Here is a 23,459-nt window from a genome sequence, read left to right as displayed (position 1 = left end):
CCGAGGAGCGAGGAAATGAAAATAGTCGACCTGAGACAGAGCCCCTAACTTTTGGTTTTCATGCATATTCCCAGTATGCTAACTAAGCAGGCTAATACATGAAATATAAATGTACATTTCTATTGGGATTAGCAGTGGTAAAGGTTGGGCAATTTATTTTACATAATGACAAATGACACAATTTCCTGAATAAAAAACTGTGTTTTATTCTCAAGTGATCTGAAAAGCAGCATTATAAGTGAGACAGACAGCACAGGGACATTATAGATTATTGTTATGAAGCCGTCTGCTCAGCTGGTAGAGGGTCCTCAGAGTCAGAGACAAACTCCAGGTCTGGCTCCTCGGTGATGTTGTTGGTGCTGTCAGAGGGCATGTGGCAGCCCGAATCTCTTGGGCAGTTGTTCAAATCTTCCTTCGTGTTCTCGCCGGAGGTTCCAGCCTCCTGATTGGACTCATCCGCCAAATGATCAGCTGTGAAGCAGAGAAGACAGGTTTGTTGCATGAACTGTCCCATAGTTTAATAGATGAGCAGTTATAGAGTGATGCTGTGCTGACATATTTTTGTCTGATCCGGAAGCTAGCATGGCAATGGCTACCTTGACAAAAACCAATGGTATTTGGCATTGAATTTTGGAATATTGCAAAAAACAAGGTCTACACATGTTTATGAAACTTAGACCTTTTGTCTAATTACCACTTTTATAATAGTAAATGCAAATGCTGGAAGTAAATAGCAAACATTATGCCAAACGATCTATATCATGTTCGCATGACTTCAGGTCAAAGCAGCTAAGCTAAAGGTAGCTAATGTTTGGCATAATGTCATGTTCCTTTCTAGTCAGTTGTTAGCGACCATCTTTTTAAGACACGCAGAAGCCTTTGAAATGCACTAGTGGGGTATTTACTGACATATTTCACGTGGTAGAAGAAAATGTGAACACAGACCTTACTACATGGATCTAGCCAAAAACATGCTCAAAAATCAATCGACTTGATTAGGGAACCCAGAAATGCTAAAATGCTAACTCATTGCCAGGTCTGGGACTCATTCCTGCACAACTATAGTACTCCATTGCATTGAGGCTCAACAGCTCATCTGTCAGCAGCTAATATCCCTGTGTGTCCTGCTCTATTCTCAGTAACACTCTTTAGGGTTATCCTGTTATCTTTAACCTCTTTACCTGTGGCCTGCATATCTCCCAGTGTTCTCTCGAGGAGCAGTATCACCTGTCCCTTTTACTTTGTGAATCTTAAACCTCTGTGAGATTTTTCTGGATTTATCACGTCACAAAATGTGTGTTATGACACCATCTTTGGATGACCTTTTCTGTGTGTCACATTACTCACAGCATGGCTGCTGCAGGGAGCGGACAGCGGCCAGCAGACGATGCCTGAGCTCTGGATCCGTCACATTCAGCTCCGTCAGGTGATGCTCCCTGAACCTCAACAAGTCACCCACTGTTTTGTAACCGTGCTGCTGAAAAGACGAGGAATACACCTGGGGAGGCAAAGGAGAAGACACCACTCAGAAGCTGAAGTATCTGCCTATTAAATGGAAGATGATAGTTACTTCATAATATCTAAAAGACAAATACCTCCATGTTGAGGCACTTTAACACTTCCTGGACAGTTGAGTTCTGTCTCAATTCGTGGGTTTGGGTTTCCTTATGTGCATCAGGACTGTCCTCTGTTAGCACTTCCACATAAATGAACTTGAAATTTCCAATTCTGCCATTCAGCATGCCTGTCCATATTCCCATGGGGGGCTTGGCGATTATGTCAATCACATCTCCCTCCTAAAGATGAAATTGTAATTTAGTTTCATGACATTTATTTGAGCATGTACAAAACACATACATCACATAGACAGAGAAGAGATGCTTTGTACCAGATTAGCTTTAGCTACTGTCCAAATGTGTTCAATGAGCAGCTAAATTGCTGAGCAGATAGCAGCATCTTGGAAAAAGTTAAGTAAAACTGATATGATGAAGAAGCTGTCCATTCATTATTAAGATTCAGACTCACAGAGGCACAGTGGTGCTTTGAGCTAAATGCTAACATCAGCATAATATTGACTTGCTCATAAGGACAATGCTAACATGCTGATGTTTAGCTTGTATTATCACCATATTAGTTCAGTGTATTAGCATCTTAACATTTACTTGTAAGCACTTAACCCAAAGTGAAAAAAAATATATTTTTGGTGTGAACGCAACATCCCAGGAACTATCGAAACTATTTATTGGAAAAGTACGGGAAAAGTACTCCGGTGTGAAAGCGCCTATTGCTATCTCAGCATTATTCAGCATTTGCTTGTACTAACAGACACTTAAGGAAGTTGGCTGTTAATGGTATCGCTATTCAAAATTAGAATCCAAATTTAGATCACAGCTAAAGGGCCCATGTCATGCTTTTCCGGTTATTACCCGTCCCCTTGTGTGTTATGAAGGTTTTTCTGCATGTAAACGATCTGCAGAGTCACAAATCCTCAAAGTACACCCTGTAGGGAGTACAACTCTAACACAGAAAATACCTGTCTATGCTGCCCCAGAACGCCTCATTGGAGATTTATCATTTTCCATTTTTTCTTCCTGAGTAAAGTGATGTAACGGCTCCGTGTGGAGCTCCAACAAGCCGTTTAGGACAGAGAGTGAATACACATGCCAGGGACGTGCACAGACTTTTGGAGGGGCTATTGCTCTAAACTGGAAAAAGGGTCTCCCCCCCGAAAAAAAAACATAAGACCTTTTGAAAATTGTAACTTGTTTTTAATGTAACTGAAACCAAACGATTTTTACATCAACTAAATTGAACAGTAATTCACATCTCATAACAAAATAAGCTATAAGGCGACTACTTGCATTCGGTGACTTGATTTTAAAAATGTTTTGCGGTCCATATCTCATTAAAATATCTAATGTTAGTAGGCTAACTATTAAAGACAAAATGGGGACAATTATGTTCTAATGTAGTTTGACCATTGTAACTGCTGTGCAGGACATACTGATAAAATAGGGCCTCTAATTAATTACCTTAAATAAACTCACTAATTAATTAAACCAATACGCATTATTCTTATTCTTATCATTCTTTATGAGCGCAGTGACGGTAAGGTATCTAATTATTTATTTATTTAGTATTCCATAACTTAGTAACAGTGCTGGTCAAACTAAAGTGGTAGAGACATGGCAGAAATCCTACAATGAAGCGGGACATTGAACTGTTCACCCGTGAGAGGGCGATCAAGAAAAGAGAGCGAGCGGCCCCGTTGAGGGAGTTTACAGATGAAAAGACAGAAGCACAATAACAACAAGTAGGCTATATTTAGGTGTTTTTTGTAAATGACCGACGGTATCAAGAGGAAGTAAAGTACCCTGGTTTGTGATACTCTTAACTGCCATGAGACATCTCAAAATCAAGTTTCCAAAATCCGACACTGAGGTGGTCTTAACGCACCGGCAGATGACAGCGCTGACAAAGTGTGTTTCCCGCAGCAAGACTAATTGTGGGCTTATCATGTTGATTCGGCCACAACAGAAAAAAGAAAAACAAACTCTCACTCTCTCCAGAGGGGCAGGTCAGCCAAAAAGGCCAAACGGGCCGTTGCCCGGGCAACATTAGACCGTACCTGTGCACGTCCCTGACACACACTATACAGAGATGCTGTATGAGAAACCAATGTGATTTTTGAACATTGAACAATGTAAATCTATTCTAGTAGACCTCAACAATGGAATTATGCGTCTGCTCACTACCGTACACATTGAGATGGAAATGGACAAATTGCAAACTAGCATTAGACGATCTAAAAATCAGTGGTTCTATTATACAGTGTTTGTTTTAGCCTAATGTAATTCTAACAACAGTAGCTATAGCCCGCAGATACAAAATTATACACTGTAAAATATTACCATAATTTCAAAATATTTAGCTGTAATTTTACAATAAATGTAATTACTGTTTTACCACTTTACCTGTAATGTTCACAATATAATGCTGTAATTTTTAATTTCACAGTGAAATCAATGCAGGCACAGTTAATTACTGTGAATGTACAGGATAAATTATTACCAGGATTTCACAGCATGTTACTGTATCATTTTATAGTAAAATACTGTATTCCATCCTCCGTGATAAGGTGATAACCATAGACTGTATATAAAGGTGATAACACAACAAATTACGTGAACCGCGCTGCATTGTAGGATCGCAAAATATTTCGAACGGCAAGTAACTGAGTCACTCTGCGCCAATCAAAGACGAGAAGAAGCACCCGTCACTACTCTGATAGGTAATTCAACGCATGTTGTTCCCCTTTACTTAAAGGTGGGGTAGGTAATTTTGGAGAAACCAGCTCGAGTGCGCTAGAAATATACACAGCCAGAAAAAATCTGCCACTTCCTTACAGAGCCCCTCCTCCAACACACAGGAACGCGCACATGACCAATGAAGGCACGAGATAAGTTTGTGCACAGATGGAAGGCTGACAGGCAGGTAGGCCATCCAGTTACTTTAGCCGGGCCGGCTCAGATGATTGGTTGTGCTTTTTACAGCGCCACGGCTTCCACAGATGACATTTTTTTATGGACTTTTGTCAAAGCACTTAAGATATTCATTGCTATCGGGATGTTAAGAGCATTCCATGGAATATAACAAAAAGTGTATCTCAAGCCGGTTTCTCAAACTTACCTACCCCACCTTTAAATGAAAATGTGTGCTTTTATTTAGACTTGCTCCAGTTGTGTTTAATGTGATTGCAGACAGTCTGAAATACCTGGTGTTCAGAGTTCCTGTTAGCCGGTAACGGTCATAGTCCGGTAAAATATGCTGAAGACCGGCAAATCTAAATCTCTCCGGTCAAAATAATTTCCCCTTAGCGCAATATCGCATCAGTTGCGCCACTTATGTGACAGACAAGAACAGTAAATTCTAATGTCTAACATTTAATGTGGAGAAAGAGATGTATCCTCCTGAAGGGGACATTTTAACCCCTCATGTAAACAAATGCATAATGCTGCGCTATACTTTGCCACACCCCGTTGCCAAGCAACGCTTATTGTTTGGTGTCCTTTGATAAGCTGTACTGGTATCATTAGCTAGAACTAGCTAGATCTGATCGATATGGACATAAACGTGAGTGAAGTCTAATCGGACGGGAGAGAGAGATCAGAGATCAGATCAGCTGCTGCTGACGGAGACACGGAGCTCTGCATGATCACCTGCAGCTCTACATGATGCAGCTCTATGATCACCTGCAGCTCTACATCAGGGGTTCCGAATCCCAAAGTAATTTTTTTTAAATTATTATTAATCATAACAACGTGTGCATAGAAATGTTTTCATTTCCTCGCAGCGAGTCTCCACCCGTTGATAATCCACTAGCCCAGTGTTTCTCAAACTTTTCATTCCAAGGACCACTTAACCAATACAAAAACACTCACGGACCACCGAACTCCACAAATATCCAAAAAGAATAGGCCTGCTTACCACTCCAACAGTAGGCTACATAACAGCCTAATAATGACAGCTTATCCTTCTCTATATCGCCTCGTTCACACAATAAATCAACAATACAAATACAACTACAGATTATATAAGCATTTAGTTCAAATGCGATTTAAAATGCTCACAGGTTTTACACCTCTTATGAAATGTAGACTACATTTATTACGGAGATTATGTCCGAGCCAACAGACTCACAGATCGTATTGGCTACTGAGAGAAATGCAAAATACACCGCATGTGGTACGACACAAACCTCCGCTGTGGATTTTCAAAACAAAATACAGTAAAACTATGGTTGCAGGCCCAAGTTTAACTCTCTGAGGTCTAAGCAATTTTTTCACATATTAGGCTCGCCTGGGCTTTTTTTGTAAAAATGCTATTAAAACATGGACCTTGGTGACCATCGGGCTGGCCTGCATGGTCTGCCTACAAAACAAAAATTAAAAAACGTTTTTGCAGCCCCAACAACAGCCTCTGATCATCAACAGACTTCATGCAATGCTTCATTGGATGTGTGGTGATTGACATTATTCACCCACGGATCTATGGGTTTGGGTATTGTTCCGCACAGACATTTTAGTGAACCGGACTTCCTGTTTCCGCCGGTATTCGCTTCCCGGGCATGAAGTTGTTTACATGTGTGTTCAGATCATAGGTTCAGATGCTAAATGAAAGTCTAACTTGTACCTTCGATACCCCGCCTCCGAGTCTCGGCACTACAGATGCATATATTATAATCTCTATCTCACTCCTAAAACATCTAAATCTACTTTCAGCATGGATAAATGTTCATAAAATACGTCCATTGTTTGTTCTATATGCTTCTTGAAATCCTAAAAAACACATCGTTTTTCTAGAACAGATTACAAATCGCCAGAAAATGTTACAAACAAGTGGCTACATGTGTGACGAAGGTGTTGCGCTGGGCTATATCATGCAATCTACAGAAACTTAAGCTCGCTCCATTGCGGAGATATTCCCGCGAGGGTGCGGAAAACTTTAATTAATTAATTTGAAAGGGGTCGCCAGTCTCTGGCACTGTTATTTTGGGGGTCGCGGGCTGAAAAGTTTGGGAACCCCTGCTCTACATGATGCAGCTCTACATTATGCAGCTCTGTCCGCTGTGACGGACTGGTGAGCGGAGCAAAACACACACTTCAAGTTAGAACTAACACACTTAGCTATTTTATCTACCTCTGGAACAACCTAAACTAGTAAGAGTGCCACAGTGACGCGTCCTAAAAGTAAAAAAAGTAAGCTTCTTCCGGTTCCCTCGACAAAAAAGCAATGCAATTTCTCCATAGGATTTTGGAAAATACCTCGAAATAAGGTCTGTGGTTGACACACATTGAAGAGACGGATCACGTTTTGTTCAGTCGGATAATATCCACATGTCTACCCTACTTTTATATTTTTCGAATCATAAATCTATCGATTATATTTAGTTAATCTACTATAATTAGTTTGTTTAATATAGAGTCGTTATCAATTTCTTTTAAAACTCAATAAATAACTAAGAAGACCTTTGACAGGCACTTTTCTGATTTTGTCCGGAAGATTTAAACTTTAACGGACATGTTGACCGGCAAAAATAAATTGTAACGGAAACTCTGCTGGTGTTGTCTGTTGCACTGACTGCGACATTATTGTCCCTGATATTTTTTTCTTCTAACATTTGAAATGTGTATATGTTAATGTGTTTTTTCTCTGATCCCAGGTTTCACATTGCTGTGTTGCGACCAATTTGAGACGCATGCAAAACCAAAGGCTGCCCCCGTCCAAAGAAGAGAGGTAAACGTTGTTAGAAAAAAGGTGCAGGTTTTACTTAAATTGAAAGGGGCGCAGCTGCATGTGCCTTAAAAAATAAACGATGCAACATATAAATCTATGTAAAATGTAAAGTTATTGTCTTGGCTTATTGTTGTCAGGTGCTTCCTGGGCATTAACCCTGAGACGGGCTCGAAAGCCAAGAAGAAGCATGGCGTTTTAAACCCCCATGTCAGCACATTCTTTAGAAAACTCCTTGACTTCGAGTGGATGTCTATGTAGACATGTCCAGGACTAAAGTAAGACACTCACAGTCTGTAGAAAGTGTAATATGAAATGTACTTTGCACTTGAATGGAGGAATACAAAGTTAAAATGGGTATTTTCTTTGTTTTTCTTTGTTGATTGAGCAGATTCAATTGTGTATGGTAAAATCCCAGTTAACTAGTCACATTTACAATATATTATAGTATTATTTAAATTTTTATATTTACAGTAGATTACTGGCATCTGTGTTGCATTACTTCTACAGTAAAAGTGTGAAAATACAGGTAATTACTGTAATTTATGTACAGCAAGGTACCATAATACCACAGCTCTGTACTGCGATACCACAGTACTTCCATGGGCATGGCAACTGTAAAGTCACAGTATGTAGTTGTACTTTTATTCTAATTTACTGCAAAATATCTACAGTAAATTACTGTGAAATCCATGCAACTAGTAGCCAGTAATTTACTGTAAATGTACAGCCAAAAATGTTACAGTGTAGTGATACAGTTCTATAGTTGGTTAACTTCATTGATATTCATTCATTTATTTTTTAGACTTCTTTACCTTGAGTTTGAGAGATTCCGTGTCATATGGGCTTGGAACAAAGTCTGTATGGACTTCAGCTCGCCCACAGAACTGTCTTGTGCACAACAGATCGTCCTCCAGCCTCAGACTGTCTCTGTTACTGGAGCAGTCTGACCCACTGGTGACTCCACCTGGAAACCAAGAGGGAAAACAGAAGGGTTTAATAAAGGGCAATGTAGTCACTGCATTCGCTTTAACAGTTTTATACTCCAGTTCTTAAAGATGTGATTGATAAAACAGGCGAGTCGAAAATTGTGTCTTTATATTTGTTTGGTATGTGTAGCTCAAATTAGTGCGTCCAAAATAAATAACAGGATACCCGGTAGTGCAAGCAAGGGTTGCATAATACATCAGGTTGTAGTGTGAAGTGCATTACGCTCTGTGCTTGAGGCTCTTACTTGAGGAGCTTTGTCCACTGTGGAGGCTGTACAGGCTCTCCAGAGAGTTTCTGGAACGCCTGTGTGCTTTACGAGAGGATCGCCCAACTCCAACTTTCCTCTTCTCCGCTTCATCTCTCTGTTTGTTTCCAGTCTATGCAGTAAAAACACCAAGGCACATTGTTATTCTGCTTGATATCATTTTGGATCCCTGCAATTTGTTTTACTTCACCATAATCAAACAAGAAACTGCAACCAACCAGAGTAAAGACCCTAACGTGCTGTTTGATTCCTCATGTGACGGAACAGTTCTATATTCAGTTTACACTGGGACAAGCAGCTCCTCTGGCAAGCAAAAATAGTTAATCCTGCAAGAGTTTCCTTTCTTTTTATAGCTGAGGAGGTGTGTAGCGAGCTTAATCCTCAACGACCTGGACTCAGCTTTTAACTTCCTCTTCAGGGACTTCCACAACATGCAACATATTTATGGAAATTCCATCTCTAGCCAGCATGTCCACCATAAAAAAGTATTTTAAACCTACAAATATCACAACCTGTACAACCTGTATGCATGCATGTACTGTATGGACTTTGTGTTGAGGGACAAGAATTCCTATAACATCCTTACATCATCATGTATAAGCTATGATCGCTTAAGCATGTGTTTCATCATACATACATTGCATGGATGACAGGATCAAATTTACATTAAAACATTGACATTTTCATTAAAAGTGTTGAATATGCATTAGGTTATCCAAAAATATACCTTGGTATTATATTAATTTGTTTGTACTGTCTCAGTGCGTGTCTCTGTCCCTCTTCTGCAGCATCATTCCCTTTTCTTTAGGCCCATAATTGCCATTGTTATCCATCCAGAAAATGCCCGTCGAACTCACACTCCTTTCCCCATCACCTGCAGCGCCACCGATCTCAACTGTTTCCCCACCCTCATATGTTCTTCCTGGCTGCCCATGCACACCCCACCTCCTCAATCTCATCCCCTACCCACATATAACGGCCCAATTTCCTTCATTCCCTGATCCAGACAATCAAAGTTACCATATGCTACCTGTCTGTCTGTCTGCCTGTCTGTACTTTCCCCTGCTCTTTTCGTGCTATTCTACTATTCTACCAATTCTACCAATTCTACCAATTCTACCAATACTATTCTACCAATTAATGTTTGGACTAGCTACCCATCACCATGAGCTTTTGTATCTTTTTAAATGAATCACTGAACTGTCCCTTGGCTCTTATTTTGTCGCCCTGTAGGCTGTGTGCTTGTGTTTTTAACATATTTAAAGCTTGTCAGTCTTTGCTCCCACTCAAAGTGCTTTGACTTTTACACAAGTTATCATTCATTATACATTAGGCGCGTTCACACCGGAGTACTTTTCCCCGTACTTTTCCTGTTTGGTTCCATTAGTACCCCTTATGTCGCGTTCACACCAAAAAGAGTACTTAGTGCCGGGAACTTTTACCCCCATTTTTAGTGCCTGCTGAGAGGGGGTACTCTCCTGGGGGAAAAAAGTGCCTCAGTTCTGATTGGCTGGGCGAATTGCAAACCACGCCCCGTAAAACTCTGAAATGTTTTTTAGAGCCGCCATTTTATAATCCTCACATTTGCATTATTAGCATTAGCATTAGCCCAGCGCACAAACGCAGAGAGACTAACTTAGGGCAACACAAAAGAAAACATGGGAGCGGTGGAGATGAGGAGGTGTCGGCGTTCTGGCGATTTACTCGGAAGGCTTCAGCCAGTCCCCAACTCCGGGGACTTCCGGCCAGGGACTTCGGGTGGCAGTATACGCCGTGAAGTTGTTTGCGGCCTGCAAGTAAACCCAAAGCAGAAGAAGACGAAGTGACGTCAGCGGCTCATTTGCGTAATCTTCCCTCTGGAAACTTATTCCGGTGTGAACGCGATCTGCTCTTAGTTCCATAGGGGAACTAAGTGCTGGGAACTAAGTACGGCAAAGTACTTGGTGTGAACGAGGCTATTATACAGGTGCAGAGGGTACTATATTAGAAGGAAACATCCACACCTACTCACTCACCGATTTAAGGAGTAATTTGGGTTTCAGGGATCCTTCTGAAGGGGATCGAACCACCAACCCTGCTATTGGTGGACGATCACTCCAGCAGCTGTTTATCAACCACATACAATGGCACAACATCCATATGCATGTTGAATGTGTCACTAGCTGCTGGACTTTTCTTTGTTAATTTTAGCACCCTGTCTGTAAAATGGTCAACGATAGCTTGAGTGGTAGTTTGCAGTCTGGCAGAGCAGGTGTTGTGCTGACAGCTGTGTCTGCCTGCAGATGTTTTTCTATTGGGTGTCAACTGCAGTGAATGCAGGGTGCCTCTAAAGTGGTTATATTAACATAAGCTTTGTAGATGGCATGACATACAGAGACGGCTGCCAGCTTCTTCTCAGGTGAGGTCTTCACATGCTTCCAGTCTGATGAGGTCTCCCCCTGCTTTAAAAACAAAACACTGTAAATAGAGATCCTTCACATCTTACTTATAACCAAACTGGCAGATTTTGCGTAAGATGGTTCTCTTACCAAAGCACTTTCATTATCCTGGGGTTTCATTACAGGAGAGGGCTGTCTGAAGGCGTCAAATCTCCCGAACCTGCTCAACTGTTTGGGTGAAAGAGATTAAAATGAGTGTTCTCTGGGGACAGATGGGCACATTATCTGAGTGTGTGTTCATGTGTGTATTATCCCCAACAAAAAACTGTTTGTTTTTATCCCCTGTTTCTGATTTGTTTTCTGAATTAGGTTAAACCCTGGCAGCCATACAGTTCCTAGATATGTCTTTTTTATTTCCTAGGTCTTGTATTTGACTGATCACATTGAGTGGATCGTGTACTGTTTAATCTGTAATGTTAACAAATATTTCAGTATCATGTGGGCAGAAGTTCACTGTTGTTTTTGTTATTGTGTATCAACCTTAGATTTTATAACAGTTTAGCGGTCATTCAGCGCTGTCCTCAGAACAGCTGTTACACTGACTCTTGGCACATTCCCAACACTGACCGTTAGTGAAGTGACGCCTCACTGTCACGCACTAATAGGTTGGATAAGCATAAATAAATTAGCTTTGCCCTTTGATACAATTTACAAACATGTTATGAAGTGTATTTTCTCCTATTGACAATTGTGAAAAACTCATTTATACAAATTATGGGTATCTCAGTGAAACATTCAATATTGTGCTTCAGCAATTCACTTTTGTATTTTTGATATTTTCACTACAAGTACTAGAGAAATAGAAACAAAATTGCACACTCTTGCAAGCCGAGATGCTCATGTGATGACAGGGTCATCATACATCTCCACCCTGGTTAAGAAAGCTTGGAACCAGCTCTTTTTAATATTGAAACTAAAGCAGAGAGCTTTATCATTTTAAAAGGGTCCATAACTTGTGGTTTAAGATTAATCCAGCTCTTTTTTTACACGTCTTTCAAATATTGGGTGCCAAAAAACACGTTGAAACAGTGGTGTTTGCTTCCTTTTAGCTTCAGTAGCAAATCTCTTCTCTCTATGCTCCTTGAAAGGCATTTTAGAATTTTGGACAAATAACTAGATTGAGCACTCGCTATCCTTGTCACAAGCCAGAATAGCGAGTAGACAAGAAGGCATAAAATGGTTAACGTCAGGTCAGAAACCAAAGCGGACGCTCTTTCGTTCCTGGTTTCTAACATTTCAGCCCTTATCCCTAGTGTTTATTTTTTCCTCAATGTTTAGGTCCAGTCTGCTGTTCTCTATAACTTCCCATACACTTGTGTTAACCACAGACCTTATTTCAGGCATATACCCAAAACACACAAATAAAGCACAACTTTAAGACAAGGGAACAGGAAGTGCTAAATAGCTAACTAATGTTTGGGTTTTTTGACTCCCACATCTCTCTTACTAACGTTCCTTCAATATACTAAGTCACTTATATATCTATATGTACTTTAGTGTATCCGTATTGGTTTGCAGAAACCTACATTTTTGAGAGACATATATGAAAGTCAATGTTTTCATCTTACTCTCTGCCACTAGACATAAAGTTACATTAAGCCCATCTTATTTTCTGACGATGATAGCACCATGGTTTCTCTTACTGTGTCCTGTGAGAGCTGCAGGTCTGTGATGGAGAGGGTCATTTCTGGAGGACACAGATCAGACTGTTTGCTGTCCAGTTCCTGTATTAAACTCTCAAAACGATCCCATTGTGTGGAGCCGTGTGGCGTCAGGGTGCCCCCGCAGACCAGCAGCTCATGTCCTGGTTGGTGGCATGTGTGGTGGAGGGGGGTCCAGGGCTGAGAACACTCAAAGGGGTTCCACAGATCATTCCCAGTTTGTGGGCTCCAACCTCCTTCCTCCTCTGAATCGACATGGTTGTCTTTGGCCGTGTGGTTGTGCTGTGGTGATGGAGCAGGAGGAGGCTTCTTCTCTGTTCTCTTCCTCAGGCCGATGCAGCTCAGCACTGGATTGTTGTTACCAAACTCAGCTGTTAAATGAACTGACAGTGGTGGAACAAGTATTCAGATGCTTTACTTGAGTAAAAGTACCAATACATTATGTCAAAATACTTAATTAAAAGTACAAGTCCTGCATTCAAAAATCTTACTTAAGTCAGAGAGTACAAAAGTATCATCAGCAAAATGTACTTAAAGTATAAAAAGTCAAAGTAATCACAGTGCAGAACATTTGCCTTTATGTGCATAAAAACTGAAAAAGCTGAACCGTTGGCTTTAATTAAATGTATTATGTCAACACATTTCACATAACTGTATTAGGTAGTTGAAAGCAATAATATTAAGTTTAAATAAAAAACATTAGGTGCAACTTAATATTATTGCTTTCAACTAACCAATACAGTTATATGAAATGTGTTGACATAATACATTTATTAAAGTCAACATTTTAGTTCTTTCAGTGTATAATTATATGTATGTGTGACAGATAATATTGTTGCATCAAGTAGCATTTTACTGATTTGACTAACTTTTTGTAAAATATGCAAATAATGGGACTCTTGTGACTTGAGTCAGGACAATAGTTACATTTTTAGAGATGCATTTGGTTAGAAGTAGCTATAGCTGTAATGGAGTACAATTACATTATTTCCCTTTTAAATGTAGTGGAGTAGAAGCAAAAAGTCAGGTTAAATGGAAGTCTCAAGTAAAGTACAAGTACCTCAAAATGTTACTTAAGTACAGTACTTGAGTAAATGCTTTCTCAATGCTCTCACTTAGTTACTTCCCACCTCTGCAGATGAACAGAAATTATTGGTAATGATAACAGCTTCTTGAACAAGTTGTCATCCACAAACACTCACCATTGTTCTCAGAGGTCCTCTTCTCTGCTGCAGCTCCCCTCTGATGTCCCTTCTTTGTGTGCAGCAGGTGGAGGTTCTTCAGCCTCTTTAGGCTCCCTGTGGAGCATATTGATTCTGCTGTGTCAGCCGTTTCAGCGCCCTGTAATAAAGTGCAGGAATATATTAGAGGAATGTTATAAAGATCCTCAGGGCCTATACGGGTTCAAACTAGCTCCACCTTAACAACAGCCTGTATAACAATCTAATAGTATTATATACTATTACATAATCCACAAAGGATATTTTAATGCTGAGTGAGTACCTTTAAGACACTTGAAGTTTGTTTGGCTGGTGATCATTTTGTACTTATATATAATATATTCTTTATGCAGTGACACCAATCTTAAAGTGATTATTATTAAAAGAAATATATAGAGGGTTACATTACGCTGCGGACATGTCCATACCACTTTATGAAAGATGCAGATTTTTAAGATATTACTTTTTTACAATACAATTAATAATAATTTGCCTAAATAAAAGCTTGCACCAAGAAATGTTAATTAGGTTTATTTGCAAAGTGAAAAAACATAAAATGCAATGTAAATATAGAATATACTACTGTGCATTGTCATCAAAGAAAAATCCCCCTGAGGTTACTCATTACTTAATGACCAAAACATCATGCATTTACTGAACAGTAACATTTAGCATTTCTTTAAATAGTTTATTTTTCCCCCCAATCTCTGTAATTATCATCTCTGCCCCCCCTTTCAATTGTCTAAACGTGTATATGTTGAAAACCATAACAAAAATGTCTGAACCCCCTACATCCCCAACACTTTCCAACACAAAGTGAAGCTCTTGGAGGTCTACCTCTAACATGGAGTCTGTGGTCTACTCTCTACTGTATTCCCCATAATGGGCTCTACTGGAGGGTTAAAGCCGCTCTTAGGAGAAAGTCATGTGGTTTCACCTGAGCTGGTAGATCTGTCCGTGTCCTGTCATCTCTCGTCAGCCTGCTGTTCTGACACGGAGCTTTACACATCTCTGCAGGATCAATGCACACAGGCCACACAATGATTAACATCTTACTTATTCACACACTGTACTGTCAAATATGTCATTAGCATGAATCTATGATATGAGGTATATAACGCCAGCTAGTCTTACTGTAAACATTATATTTTTTGCATCTGATGTCCTTAAGCTGACATGCACTGATAAGTTCTCTGATGTTCTACACATTCTTCTTTCATCTAATAGTATGAGTACTTTTAAGTTGCCCAGGTAAAGCCTGTCTTTACCTTTGCTTTGATGACATAAGTCCTGTCTGTGGCCTGATGACATCCAGCAGGCACGGTCAATGTCTGTAGACAAGGTAAAGGGAAAAGAGGACATTGTAAATATAAAATATAACTTCATTTCTATTAAGAAAAAGACAACCAAGCACATCAGTGGTTAATTTGTACCAACCTAATGTTTCATTGTCCAAGTGTGATGTTGGCACATGTGACCTGAAATGACAAATGATAATGATTTTATTTTCCTAGGTTATTTAAATGAGTTAAATAGGAAATGAAACTATAGAAAATGCAATGGAATCATGGATTAATTTTCAAGCAATGCCCTTTAAAAATATCAATCAATCAATGTTTATTTATATAGCCCAATATCACAAATGTTACATTTGTCTCAGTGGTCTTCACAGTGTGTACAGAATATCAGTATGAGAAAAAGGACACCCTCTGTCCTTAGACCCTCACATCGTACAAGGAAAAACTTCCAGAGAAAACCCACAGATTAAAGGGAACATGGGAGAAACCTCAGGGAGAGCAACATAGGAGGGATCCCTCTCCCAGGACGGACAGACGTGCAATAGATGCCGTGTGTAAATTGAAAAGATAATACATTTGCAACATAGGTAGTCCAAATGTTTGGAAATGCATGTGTGTAAATAATGACAATACAAATGCAAAAAGAGCTTACAAAACTCACGTACCTATTATTCCTCTTTACTTTGACTGTAGTCTGTGGTCGGTCCTTGGGGTGGAATACAGACAGACACAACATTAGGTAAATCAGAAAGACAATAAATATGTAGAAATAACATATAATGTACTGGTATTCAGCCAACTGCAACACTTTGGTCCACACTGAAATGTCTCAAACTATTGGATGCATAGGCATGACATTTAGTACAGAAATTGACAGGAAGCATTTGGTGATCACCTGAATTTTTACAAGACATCACCAGCAGGTAAACACTTTCAATTATGCTGCGAAATATCTCAACTAATACAAGACAATGAATCCTAAAGACTTTAGTAATTATCTGTCCTTAAGGGACACCCCAAGGTTCACATTTGGGACTTTGTTGGATCGATAACCATTAAATCGCAAAGTCTCAGTTAAGATGATTTAGGGTTAAACCCTTTTCATTCAGTAACATCATCAGGGTAAAACCTAGATGTATTAGATACGTCTGGTACTTTGATTATGACCAAATAGTACAATACTCATGATATTTTCATCGCTGTCAACTGATTTGTGTATTTAGTGCTAATAAGGAAGTGCCTTAAGACTCTTAATATTCTTTCCTTTGCAATACCCTGCATCAGCTGTGCAACAGTGAGCATGCCCAATCACCAGCGGCTCTTTGGGGTTCCAGAAGATTACCGTGGCTGTATCACTGTCACTCTTTGTTTGTATAGTGAACTAAAGTCTCCTTTGTGGTTTTTAATTGGTTTGAATGTTCAGAAAATGTCCACTCTGTGACCCATTTGTTTGATCAGGTCATGGTGTGAATAAAACATAAAGATGATAACTCACAGAACTGATGGATGGATCTGAGCCCCCCCACTCAGGCCTCTGGAGAGAGGGGCTGCACTGGTGCTTTGGGAGCACTTCCTTACGTGTCTGCCTGTAGGGTGCTTCATATATGCTATCTGACGAGCCCTCCTGGGAAATAAAAACAGTCGGCATGGTGACAGCAGCCAGATTGAATGACTAAAGCACACTGAATGGTTACGTTTGAAGAGAGACTAAGGATAATCCAGATGTTGAGGCTCATCAAAAAGGAATTGTCAGGAATCAATCATCAGTCTGACTGAATAATACAAAATCAATGAAAAGCTTTATATCAGGGAGAGATGTGTCCTGTCAAATAATGGTCTGGCATTTACACTGGAGTAATCATTGTTAGCTTCTCAATAAAACACATACAATCAAAACTCATCACACACACGTTTACTTTTTGTTTTTCTATTCCTCAGCCTTATGGTAGTGGAGGTTTAAAACCAAAATATGCTCATAAGGGTTCAAATCAAACAAAGAACGAAGCACCATTTGGCGTGGAGTGTTAAATGTTTTCACGTGTAGGGGAGAGGGGTAAGATGAGCCGGTGGGTAAGTTGACCAACACCCTTTATCTATTGAACTGTACATATTTGTTGTCAGGTGACCCTAAATAAAGGAAGCACCCATCATTTCTACTTGGCTGTGAAGGAGAGAAGCACATGGAGAAGTGGTAAATGTGTTTTCTTTCACAATAACCCATGTTGTGCTTGTCAAAGTACATTTTCAATATGTCAGGTATAATTTGAACAAGCTGTAAAACGATGTGAATCATTCAGCTAAAGATTAGCATGAATGGCTAAGCTAGGCCGTTTTTTTCAAAAAAAGTGGCTGTGGGGTAAATTGAACCCCCCAAGATGGATCAATTTACCCCTTGAGATGGGGCAAGTCTTAGAAAGTCATAATTTCATGACCCTTTGTGATAGATGCATACTTATTGTTTAAATTGATAGAAGACATCCTGATGTAAAGGTTGTTGTTGTCATTTGACTTATATCTATGGGATCAGTGACGTCTCAACAGCCACTATATTATTTACAAAGCAGGGTGGGATTTATGAGTAAGGAGCTCAGTCAGCCAATCATCTAATCATCTTCATCACTAGAAAGTTTACTGCAATGCTTGACTTTGTGATCTTCCCTGTTAGGCCCCGAGCCTGTTTTTCAGGTCTCAGGCTCGAACATTCCCAGAACCAATTACCATATCTTCCCTTCTAAAAGGGTTAAATGAATAATCTTTTTTCTCAAAGCAAGGTTACACCTGTGAGTTGGATGTAGAAGTGTCAGAATCAATATAGATGTTTTTATTTTAAAGTAAATTCAGATTGAACACGGTAAAAAAAAAAATTAAATTATTCTGTCCGTCCAAAAAAAAAAAATTACTTATAGTAAAAACCACCCTTGAATGATGGGATGGTAGACTAAAAGCTTTAGGAATCCAAACAACATATAATAAGTACACTGTATCAAGATTGATGCAAAACAAGTGAAATTTGACCTTTTTAGAGAGATTTAGCAAAAAAAAAACACTTCTGGGGTCATTTGGGTGGATTTGACCTATCTCTGGCCCCCCTTGCTCGATTTTGCTGATTGACATCTCTTTCTAACCGTCAGAGCCAATGGAATCGAGGGGAACTCCCACATACTCCCACATACTCATACTCATGTGAGACTCATGTGAGACTGACACATAGCCAAAACCGGAAGCTGCGATAACTCTGGTGGCTACCATTAGCAGCTAACTTTTACTCTACGATTTTTACATAAAAATTGAATTATGGGTTATAAATAAAACATTATCAACCTATGGATTAACCGATTCAGCCGCGTTTTTTCTCGTTTTAATGCCATTGAACATGTCTTTTGATCAGATTGACAGCTACGGTGAGACGATCTTCCGTAAAAGCTACGTAAAGGTACGTGTTGTGATGTCTGTGTTTGCTTCCCCTGTCGCGAGTTCGGATCACTCAGTGATGATACTATATACCTAAATAATCTGTGGAACCTCAGCTTTAATCGGATATCTTGTATGTGCAGCTACGATAAATAATAAGGGTATCTTTTATCTTGAGTTCTGTGCCAAAGTGCGTTAGCATTTTTCGCTCAGGGGTCATTTAGATGCTTCTTATGAGACTTGTGTTTTGGTAAAAATGGTTTGTATCGTCAGTTAGCTGAGATTATTCCCGTTAATCTGGTATAACAAATTAATAGGTTCTTAAATATGAAGATCCCCTGAGACACAGTGTCGTGAAAAAAAAAAAGGCTTTGGGGCTTATAGCTTTAAATAAACTGGAGATTGTGTAAAATGGAGCAACACGTGTACGTACATAGGCTACTGCCTTTGAGTTTTAGAACATATTTTAAGATCCTTTTTAGTGTTCAAATCACTCCATGGACTAGCACCTGAATGCTGACATTTCCAGTGTGAGGACGAAAACATATTGAGTGTCTTTGCTCTCGCCTTTGGAATGGACCACCAGCAGAGCTGAAGACATCACAATCTGTAAATACTTTTAATTCAATTCTTAAAATGAGTGACTGTGGCTGTATGCAGTTGTCTTCCAATCAGCTGGGTTTTATCCCAGACTCTGCAGTCAACAACATGTGAATGTATTGGGTCTAAAGAAGACCACATTGCTCCCGATGGCATGGGGGGGTTAGGGTTGGGCCAACGGTGTCTAGATGTCAGTCTTCTTGAGATGCTGGCACATTGCATGGCAGCCCCTGTTTCTGTGTGCATATGTGAATCTATGAATTCTGACTTTTAAATGTAAAGTAATTTGAGAGGTCATAAAGACTGGAAAAGTGCCATATAAATGCAGTCAATTTTCCATTTTTTGCTAATGTATTTTCACATAAGCATTTTATTCACCTTAATTCTTAATAATAACAAAAGGAATTTAAATATTTTTAATATACCCTCCTTTTTAAATGTCTTCTTATTTTCAACATAAAATATCAACATGATACTGTATATACTACTCATAACATTTAGATTAACATTAAAGGTGGGGTAGGTACGCTTGAGAAACCGGCTCGAGATACACTTTTTGTTATATTCCATGGAATGCTCTTAACATCCTGATAGCAATTAATATCTTAAGTGCTTTGACAAAAAATCCATAGAAAAATGTCATCTGTGGAAGCCATGACGCTGTAAAAAGCACGACTAATCATCTGAGCCGGCCCGGCTAAAGTAACTGGATGGCCTACCTGCCTGTCAGCCTTCCATCTGTGCACAAACTTATCTCGTGCCCTCATTGGTCATGTGCGCGTTTGTGTGTGTTGGAGGAGGGCCTCTGTAAGGAAGTGGCAGATTTCTTCCGGCTGTGTATTTTCAAATTCTAGCAGACTCGAGCTGGTTTCTCCAAAATTACCTACCCCACCTTTAACTTATAGAGTCTTTTAGTTGTCACCAATGTGATCTATAAACCCAATCTGTCATGGTGTGTTTATGTAAAGCTGTTGTGTTATCAGAGATTTTAGTCCAAGAGGCTGATTATATTCTGTGCTGTGTGTGTTGCCAAATTCAGGATTTTACCTGACAGTAAAGCCCTGAGTCGTGCTTTGAGTGGAAGAGGAGTCAGCGCAGGCCCGCCCCTCCTTACACGCAGATCACGCAGACTGCGTGGGGCCTCATCTTACCTGATCTATCAAGATCACAAAAATGAACGACCACTAAAAACTCTTTACATATACAAGTCAACCTTCACCCATTCAGGTTGCCATGCAAGCTTCCACCTGCTCAGGGAGACAAACACACACGCACACACACAAGCACACAGCGAGACGAGAGGACAGCAGGAGAGAGGACAGAGACTGACGAGGGCCCAGCGAGACCCGAGGCGAGGACGCAGAGAAATGAGGGCTCAGCGTGGCGTTGGAGAACAACAGGACCCTGGGAAAGAGCCTGAGACACACACACACACACACACACACACACACACACACACACACACACACACACACACACACACACACACACACACACACACACACACACACACACACACACACACACACACAGACACACACAGACACACACACACACTGTTGGCCATGCCATCAATTTGGAGTTAAGTATTTTGACCAAGGATACATCAACATGCACTGTAGAGGCTGGGATCAAACCCACAACCTTACGACCACACCTCAGAGTCACAGTGACCAATGGCCAAAACATTTTCAATAACACTCATTACTTCTGTAATAATCCAATAAATAAATCTTCATTCCACCATGAACATGAATTCACGTTTCATATATTTTTCTTATGTTCTTATCACAATGCTAATGAGTTTTTGTACGTTAAAACAAAGCAGATGTATTTTCTTCCTTTCTTTAATACCTTTACTCGTAAGGAACTAAATAATTACTTATGCATGACTGATTGGATTAGGCAGAGTTAGAAACTGGCAACAAAATACTGCATGTAATGTTGACAGGAGTATTATAGCATTATATAAGGACACTAATAAATATATATTACAGTGTTGTAAGTAGCTCCATACAACAAAGAGTATGAAAGCAGAGGAAGAGCTTAATAAATCCTACTGTACAAAGAGAGACCATTCCAGATCCCTATCAACAAGAAAACACACAGCGGGACGCTGACCTCCATGCTGCTCCCTTAAGGCAGCAGGGACTAAACTAACACTCCGGACACACACCCAGAGTTGACACTAGTTGTGAAGAAGCTGAATCTTACCAGAGAGAAGCAGAACAGGTTCATGTTTGAAGGTCTGCGCCAAAGACAATGGTCTGTGGCCTCTGGAAACACACTTTCACACACTGGCTGTCACCCACACTCCCTAACACACCCCTGTGATGCAGCCCTGATGCTGTCCACAGTCCAATGGCCTAATCCTTTTTTCAAATCCCTCCGATAATCCAATAGAAGCAGAGAGCCCTCTCTCCAGCCTCAGAGAGAGCCCAAACAACAATAACAGGCCGCCTTTGTTTGCTGTGTGTCTGAAATGATTATGATAATGACTTGACTGAGATTAAGTCATCACTGAGCTTTAGACTTCTGTTGACTGATCAATCATGAGGAACAGGTCAGTCACGTGTTGTCCAATGTGTTTTATGTGTTAAAGCTAAGGTTTACATAATACAGTTTGTCATCTGTCCAGGAATCATTTTAATCCTGGCTTGTCCATTGTTCTCTAAACATATGGATTTGACAGTTAGAGTAAATTGCATTGCATTACATCATTTCTATGGTGAGTATATCATTTGTATCTGTTTCGAGATGTTACTCTTCATGTGTATATAAATATGTGTTCTATTTTATTTGTTATTTAATTGTTGTATTCCCTTCTTACACTTCTTATGTCAATTTTATTATATTTGTATTTCTTATTTATGTTTTATTTATTACATTCTAAAATGAGCAACTATCACATTTCCAGTACTGTATGTTGCATGTTTTTATTGGTTGTATTTACTTGTTTAAAATGATATTTGTCTTTAGGGTGACTTACAAAATCTGTCCAGGGACTGCAGATGAAAAATTACTTCTTGGTTAACTTTACAGAAATGTTGATTAACGTTCACTGTCCCTAATTAAATGAATACATGAATACAAAATAAAGTAAACCTCAGTAAGTATCTGTTTCTGATTCTTTTGAACCAGTGTATGTTTCCACAGAAACATGTACCTGTCTCTTAGTGATACATCACACATACTCTTTCCCTAACTTAAACCAACAATATTATGATTATTACAGATGTGAAGGTGAATGTGAATCTTTTCCTTGAAATTAGATTGGCTTGACCATGTATTCCTATTGTAGAACAAGGCAAGGCAAGCTTTACAATTTGTCACAAATTGTAAAGCACTTACTCATCACTGTACCCTGTATGCCAAGGCAGGTTTGCCATCACTTACTGTAAAGAGGCTCAGTCATTGGCATGTTTATTTATAAAGCTTTGTTGGGTAAACTCCCGTATTATATCTGCTCTCTGATAACACAGAGAGTTGCAAGCAGCTATTGTCTGAGATCGCATGATGTAGTATTGTTAGATGTGCCAAGAGCAAGGACTGTCTTAGGTAAGATAGCTTTTATGTGCGCAGCTCCACTTGCTTGGAACAATCTTCAGCAAGAATTGAAACTGAGCAATCTCATTCCTCTGCATGTTTTTAAAGCTAGGCTAAATGAAATGCTTGTTGATACTATCGGCACTTGTAAATGTCTATAACTATGTAAATGTATCCTGTAAATATAATGTATAATGTCCTTTATTGTTTTATGTTTCATGTGGAACCTAAATGCTGCAGGTCTCCCTTGAAAAAGAGATCTATGATCTCAAGGGACCAATCTGATTAAATAAAGGTTTGAAATTAAATGAAATGAAGTTTATTTATATAGCACCTTTCAACCATAGAGCTTTCAACACAAGGCAATTCAAGGTGCTTTACAAAAATGAAAGACATTCAGACAAAGGCATTTAAAAATAATCATTAAAAAGAAAAGATAATAAAAGAAACATTAAAAGAAAAACTACATGAATAAAAAAGTACATGAATAAAAAGTTACAGTGCAGTTTAAGATATGAATAGTTCACACAGAAGTTCCACTTTACTGATGAACACAACGGCTCAGTTTCAATTAAAAGCAGCGACAAAAAGATAAGTCTTCAGCCTGGATTTAAAAGTAGTCAGAGTTGCAGCGGACCTGCAGGTTTCTGGGAGTTTGTTCCAGATATTTGGAGCATAATAACTGAACGCTGCTTTACCATGTTTAGTTCTGACTCTGGGGACAGAAAGCTGACCAG

The 23,459-nt window shown here is 39.5% G+C and overlaps 1 protein-coding gene across 3 annotated transcripts; it reads right to left on the bottom strand.

Moving 5' to 3' along the window:
* Positions 1-135: 135 nt before the first annotated feature.
* Positions 136-21,527, bottom strand: samsn1b (SAM domain, SH3 domain and nuclear localisation signals 1b). 3 transcript variants are annotated; one of them, XM_034226839.1, is made up of 16 exons: positions 21,391-21,507; positions 20,224-20,332; positions 16,661-16,789; positions 15,831-15,871; positions 15,305-15,345; positions 15,136-15,198; positions 14,805-14,878; positions 13,850-13,988; positions 12,630-13,030; positions 11,077-11,154; positions 10,921-10,989; positions 8,528-8,660; positions 8,109-8,260; positions 1,596-1,796; positions 1,348-1,498; positions 137-471 (listed from the first exon to the last, which is right to left on the bottom strand). In XM_034226839.1, exons 6-16 carry the CDS (start codon positions 15,176-15,178, stop codon positions 275-277), a joined length of 1,638 nt encoding a protein of 545 aa, XP_034082730.1. In that variant the 5' UTR covers positions 15,179-15,198; positions 15,305-15,345; positions 15,831-15,871; positions 16,661-16,789; positions 20,224-20,332; positions 21,391-21,507; the 3' UTR covers positions 137-274. The 3 variants fall into 3 exon arrangements, with proteins under 3 accessions (XP_034082728.1, XP_034082729.1, XP_034082730.1); XM_034226837.1 differs by lacking the exon at positions 20,224-20,332 and having other exon boundaries at positions 136-471; positions 21,391-21,527; XM_034226838.1 differs by lacking the exons at positions 16,661-16,789; positions 20,224-20,332 and having other exon boundaries at positions 136-471; positions 21,391-21,491.
* Positions 21,528-23,459: the final 1,932 nt, after the last annotated feature.

The sequence above is a fragment of the Gymnodraco acuticeps genome, unplaced genomic scaffold (assembly GCF_902827175.1).
Source record: "Gymnodraco acuticeps unplaced genomic scaffold, fGymAcu1.1, whole genome shotgun sequence".
Taxonomy (NCBI): Eukaryota; Metazoa; Chordata; class Actinopteri; order Perciformes; family Bathydraconidae; genus Gymnodraco; species Gymnodraco acuticeps.
This window is presented reverse-complemented; position numbering and strand designations above follow the sequence as displayed.

Bases quoted from the DNA above. Each gene is read 5' to 3' on its own strand.
- samsn1b (XM_034226837.1), bottom strand. From the start codon at position 21,414: ATGAACCTGTTCTGCTTCTCTCTG. The intron at 11,155-12,629 runs GTAAGAGAAACC...TCACCCAAACAG, and splicing joins TGCAGCTCTCACAGGACACA to TTGAGCAGGTTCGGGAGATT. The intron at 8,661-10,920 runs GTATGTCATGCC...TTTACTGCATAG, and splicing joins AGAAGCTGGCAGCCGTCTCT to ACTGGAAACAAACAGAGAGA.